Source organism: Mobula birostris, chromosome 2 (assembly GCF_030028105.1).
Source record: "Mobula birostris isolate sMobBir1 chromosome 2, sMobBir1.hap1, whole genome shotgun sequence".
Classification (NCBI taxonomy): Eukaryota; Metazoa; Chordata; class Chondrichthyes; order Myliobatiformes; family Myliobatidae; genus Mobula; species Mobula birostris.
In genome coordinates this window covers 241,284,783-241,290,782 of record NC_092371.1, presented here as the reverse complement: position 1 = coordinate 241,290,782, position 6,000 = coordinate 241,284,783, and the positions used below count along the sequence as shown (strand labels likewise).

General features: G+C 42.2%; 1 protein-coding gene across 1 annotated transcript in view; it reads right to left on the bottom strand.

The window, feature by feature from the left end:
• Positions 1–645: 645 nt before the first annotated feature.
• gja10b (gap junction protein alpha 10 b) overlaps positions 646–6,000 on the bottom strand; it is a 28,087-nt gene continuing 22,732 nt past the window's right edge. The window contains exon 3 of the mRNA XM_072279379.1: positions 646–820. Coding sequence (XP_072135480.1) covers positions 782–820 — 39 coding nt within the window. The 3' untranslated portion in view covers positions 646–781. The remainder of the gene's footprint in view (positions 821–6,000) is intronic.

The following is a 6,000-nucleotide window of genomic DNA, read 5'->3' as shown; positions in this document are numbered from 1 at the left end:
CTTTGAACTTTGCACTTTAACATTGTACCTCCCCCCTGCAAAATGTTGCTCCAAGTCTTATAACAGCAGCCAGGTTAATCAAGAAAGATTTGGCTGGGTGTATGTTTAACACTGACTGATTTGACACAAGAACGAGGTTAACTATAAAATACAAGAAGAAATTCACAAAGGTCCTTCTAGGCAATCACCACTACACCTCAATAGATAGTGCTCAGAACAAGCTGTCCTGCCGAAGGGCTTTGGTCCGAAACGTCCACTGTACTTTTTTGTATAGATGCTGCCTGGCCTGCTGAGGTCCTCCAGCATTTTGTGTGTACTGCTCAGAACAAACATTGGTTCTCTCACTTTCAACAGTAATATTTTTCAATGAATTGATCACTATAACTCAACAAAGAGTTTTCTGTCTTAATTTTGAACAACAGCTGGGAGAAGTTGGAAATGTCTCTTACAGTTTATGAACTTTGTACTGATTAAATAAATAAAATGAAACTGGTCAAGTTTATCAGTTTTTATTTAGACATCTCTCATTCTGATGCACTTCAGCAATTTGTAACTTACATCCTTATAAAGACCAATAAAATATATATTACTGAACAAGGGGATTAAGACTAGAACGTGGAATGGATCTTATTAAACATGTCAGCGATTTGAAATATTAAGAGATTATTATTAAAGCATTTATGCTTCAGTATTTGTAACATTCTTTTTCCATTACTTCCCTTTGGAACTTTGTATACTGGAGGTCTTTAGATTACTCAGAAATCACAGCACAATTATTTTCTCACTTTTTCATAATGGAAGATAGCTCGAGGAGCACGCTCTGAAAGAGAAAAAAAATAAGCTTGAAGATGGCATAGTTTTTATCATTTGCATTAATAGGTCAAAAAGAATTCGGAAGCAATCCTCTATTAGTTATCAATAGATCTGAAGATTACTTTTCAATATTGGTTCAATCTGTCAGCATTAACTATGGACTCCACTTAAACACCAATGTTTTAGGGCATTTTAGAAGATTCTTCTCCAGCCCTTTACCTTTCCTACCCACCTGGTTTCACCTATCACCTACCAGCTTTTCCTCCTTCCCGTCCTCCCACCTTTTTATTCTGGCATTTTCCCTCTTCCTTTCCAGTCCTGCTGAAGGGTCTTGGCTCGAAACATCCACTGTTTATTCATTTCCATAGACGCTGCCTGACCTGCTGAGTTCCTCCAGCATTTTGTGTGTTGCTTTGGATTTCCAGCTTCTGTAGAACCTCTTGTGTTAATGTTTTAGGGCAAGGGGTTCCCAACTTTTTAGTGACACGGACCCCTACTATTAACTGAAAGGTCTACGGACCCCAGGTTGGGAATCTTAAACTTAGGGCGTTGTTTTCTAATCATAACATAATGTTCCAGATGACGCTGAAGGTCATTTGATGGCTCTGTAGAGAAGCACCAGCTATCATATTCCAGCCACTGGGCTCTGTGGTGGGCACTGAGTACTGAGTACCAGAGCTGAAGTTATATACAATATTGGTAACACCAAATAAGGAGTGTTGTGTGCAGTTCTGGTCACCTAATCACTACCCCTCTCACCCTCAACCCTGTTCATTACCTCAGTACAGCAACATCATGACCACTTTGCACTACTATGGACTTCTTAACTTGTAAAAAAAAGTTTATAATGTTTATAAATTGTGCTTAATTGATGTTTTCTTGTGAAAGCTGCTTGTCTGATGCTGTGTGTCAGTAATGGTGCTGCGAGTAAGTTTTTCAACACGGCTGTACACACATGTACTGTACTCGTACATATGATAGCAAACTCGATTTTGACTTTTGACTTGGAGATAATACACAAGATTCAGGAAATACTCAACTGGTGAAGCAGCTTCTGCGGAGAAAGATACCGTTAAAATCTCAATTCGGTGATCTTTCATCAGAAACAGGGAAAAATGGAAATAAACAGGCTGTACAATGCAAACAAAGCAAGGGAACGGGGAAAGGGGGAAAATTTGACTTTGATTGGGTGAAAGGCAGGAGCTGTGTAGAAGCAAGAATGTTCCCTTGGCATAGGGCGCCACAGTAGTGTACTGGTTAGTGAAACACTATTACAGCTCAGGGTGTTGCAGTTTGGAGTTTAACTCCACTGTCCTCTGTAAGGAGTTTATTCGTCTTCCTTATGAACGTGTAGGTTTCCTCCGGATGATCCAGTTTCCTCCCACAGTCTAAAGACATACCAGCTGGTTGGTTAATTGCTCATTGTAAACTGTCCTGTGATTGGGCTAAGGGTAAATAGGTGGTTTGCCGAGCAGCGAGGCTCATTGGGTTGGAAATGCCTATTCCGCACTGCATCTCAAAATGAGTAATATAAGATAAAGGGCAACTTCCACTGCAACGTTTCAGAGAAGTTTGGATGGGAGGGGTCTGGAGGGCAATGGTCCCGGTGCAGCTCGATGGGACGAGGCTGAAAAACTGTTTGACACAGACTAGATGGACCAAAGCGTCTGTTTTTCTGCTGCAGTGTTCTGTGATTCTATAACTACGTCAGACTATTGCTGGGCTATTCGGTGTTAGCTCTCCTAACAAATCCTCCTTCTTTTGAGAGAAGGACTTTGGAGGATCAATGGGCTGTAAGTGATTTTAGCATATCCAGACTCAGGGCTGAAGTAGACGCCAGGTGACATTCCTGGTGTATTCCAAACCAAATAGCTTGCTAGGCCATGTCTGGGGCTATTGGAGCGTCTGGAGTCACACGCTGGCCAGAACAGGTAACAAGGGCAGAATTCCCCCTCTGAGGAGCAGGATTTTATGGTTATTCAGAAGTTTCACAGTGATCCTGATTAAAACTACCTGGTGTGTGTTTATTTTTCCCAAAGTTTGGAATAATAACTGAAATTAAATATCTCAGTTGCCGCGGTGGGATTTGTACCTACAACTTTGGATAGTTGGTCCTGGTCTCTGGATTCCAGCTCTGGTCATTAATCACTGTACCACCACTATAGCCATCTCTGTTTTGTCTCCTACTAAAACATTAAGACCATAAGATATAGGAGCAGAAGTAGGCCATTTGGCCCATCAAGTCTGCTCTGCCATTCAATCATGAGCTGATCTACTTCATCCAATCATCCCTGCTTTCACCTCATACCTTTTGATGCCCATTAAAGCTCATGAATGAATAACCTTCATTTTTGTGACCCGTGCATTATGGTTCCTCCATAGAGAGAATTAGGAGCACCAACTTTCTGGGAGTACACATAAGGGACAATGTCACTTGGTGCCTGAATGTAGAGTCAAGAAAGCACAGCAGCCTCTCCACTTCCTGAGGAGATTGAGGTGACTGAGGCTCCCTCCACCATCTATTCTAACCAATTTTTACAGGAGAACCATCAAGGTTGTCCTGACCAGGTGCATCACTGTCTGGTATGGGAATTGCACATTATCTGCCCGTAAGTCTTTACAAAGGATTGCGAGGACTGCTGAGAGAATTACTGGAGTCTCTCTTCCATCCATCTGAGATATTTATGCAGGAGTGTCAATGATGCTTCTCGTCCATCCAACGATCTCTTTGACCGCAGCATTAGAACAAGAACTTCCCCCAAGCTGTGAGATTACCGAGCTCCCTGCCACCACACAGGCCTCATCACGTATCAAGTGTCAGTAGAGGTATACTGTTAACCTTTTAACTTGTGTCATAAATGCACCAAATTATTTGTTAATTTACTTAGGGCAATATTACTTTATGTGTCATGTGTGTGAGGTTTATGTGCTGTGTTGTCCATCTTGGTCTGGAGCAAGGGTTCCCAATTTTTTTTGTGTTATGGATAATCAAGGGGTCTGTGACCTCAGATTGGGAACTCCTGGTCTGGTGGAATATTGTTTCATTTAGAGATATACATGTATACAGTTGAATGACAATAAACTGAACTTGAACTTCCATTTGAAACATATTCCAGTGAACAGCAATGTGCTTGGGTACATCTCTGACAATGCAGAAATGTGAAACAGTGGTGGTCCTTTAAAAACCTGTTATGTACGACCATGAATTCTGATGGAGGTTCATGGGTCACAAAGTCACAGTGAGATAAAAAAGGGAAATACTCTTTGGCACGGTGGCGTAGTGGTTAGCGTAACGCTTTACTGCAACAGCTGATCAGGGTTCAATCCCTGCGGCTGTCTGTAAAGAGTTTGTATGTTCTCCCTGTGACTGCATGAATTTCCTACGGGCGCTCCAGTTCCTCCCTCATTCCAAAGGTATACGAGTTAGGGTTAGTAATGTATGGGCATACTGTGCTGGTGACAGGACATGTCAACACTTGTGGGCTGCCCCCAGCACATCTTTGGACTGTGTTGGTCATTTCTCCGTGTGTTTTATGTTCCAATGTACAATGGTAGAAACTCAGGTGGTGACGAGAGGGCGTACAGGAGTGAGATATGCCAACTAGTGGAGTGGTACCACAGCAACAACCTGGCACTCAATGTCAGTGAGACAAAGGAGCTGATTGTGGACTTCAGGAAGGGTAGGACGAAGGAACACATACCAATCCTCATAGAGGGATCAGAAGTGGAGAGAGTGAGCAGCTTCAAATTCCTGGGTGTCAAGATCTCTGAGGATCTAGCCTGGTTCTAACATATTGATGTAGTTATAAAGAAGGCAAGACAGTGGCTATACTTCATTAGGAGTTTGAAGAGATTTGTCATGTCAACAAATACACTCAAAAACTTCTATAGATGTACCCTAGAGAGCATTCTGACAGGCTGTATCACTGTCTGGTATGGAGGGGCTACTGCCCAGGACCAAAAGAAACTGCAGAAGGTTGTGAAACTAGTTAGCTCCATCTTGGGCACTAGCCTACAAAGTACCCATGACACCTTCAGGGAGCGGTGTCTCAGAAAGGCAGCGTCCATTATTAAGGACCTCCAGCACTCAGGGCATGCCCTTTTCTCACTGTTACCATCAGGTAGGATGTACAGAAGCCTGAAGACACACACTCAGCGATTCAGGAACAGCTTCTTCCCCTCTGCCATCCAAATCCTAAATGGACATTGAATCTTTGGACACTACCTCACTTTTTAAATATACAGTATTTCTGTTCTTGCATGTTTTCTTAATCTATTCAATATACATATACCGTAATTGATTTACTTATTTATGTTTTTAAATTTTATTTATTATTATTATTATTATTAATTTCTTTCTCTGCTAGGTTATGTATTGCATTAAACTGCTGCTGCTAAGTTTACAAATTTCACGTCACATGCCGTTGATAATAAACCTGATTCTGATGAAGGCTGTTTGCCAGGGCAATGTCTAGAGTTTGCTCCACCTTCCTAGATCAGCGAAGAACTACTCCAGAGTTCATAACAAGATTACCTCTAGAGCCAACATGATTAAAGGAGACATTTCTAAGATTCTGTTTGCCTGGAGCACCCACCCATTCCTACAATAGTCAATAGTATAATAAGACCTGATCTATCACCTGCCTTGGTGTGGGTCTATTAAACATTAGGCACTGGGATATCAGTTACATCAGTGTTGGAGAGATTGCTGAGCCTCTGGCTAGGATCTTTATGTCCTTGTTGTCCACAGGAATGGTACCGGAGGATTAGAGGGAGGCGAATGTTGTCCCCTTGTTCAAAAAAGGTAGTAGGGATAATCCGGGTAATTATAGAAAAGTGAGCCTTACATCTGTGGTGGGAAAGCATTTGGAAAAGATTCTTAGAGATAGGATCTATAGGCATTTAGAGAATCATGGTCTGATCAGGGACAGTCAGCATAGCTTTATGAAGGGCAGATTGTGTCTAACAAGCCTGATAGAGTTCTTTGAGGAGGTGACCAGGCATATAGGTGAGGGTAGTGCAGTGGATGTGATTTATATGGATTTTAGTAAGGCATTTGTCAAGGTTCCACATGGTAGGCTTATTCAGAAAGTCAGAAGGCATGGGATCCAGGGAAGTTTGGCCAGGTGGATTCAGAATTGGCTTGCCTGCAGAAGGCAGAGGGTTGTGGTGGAGGGAGGACATTCA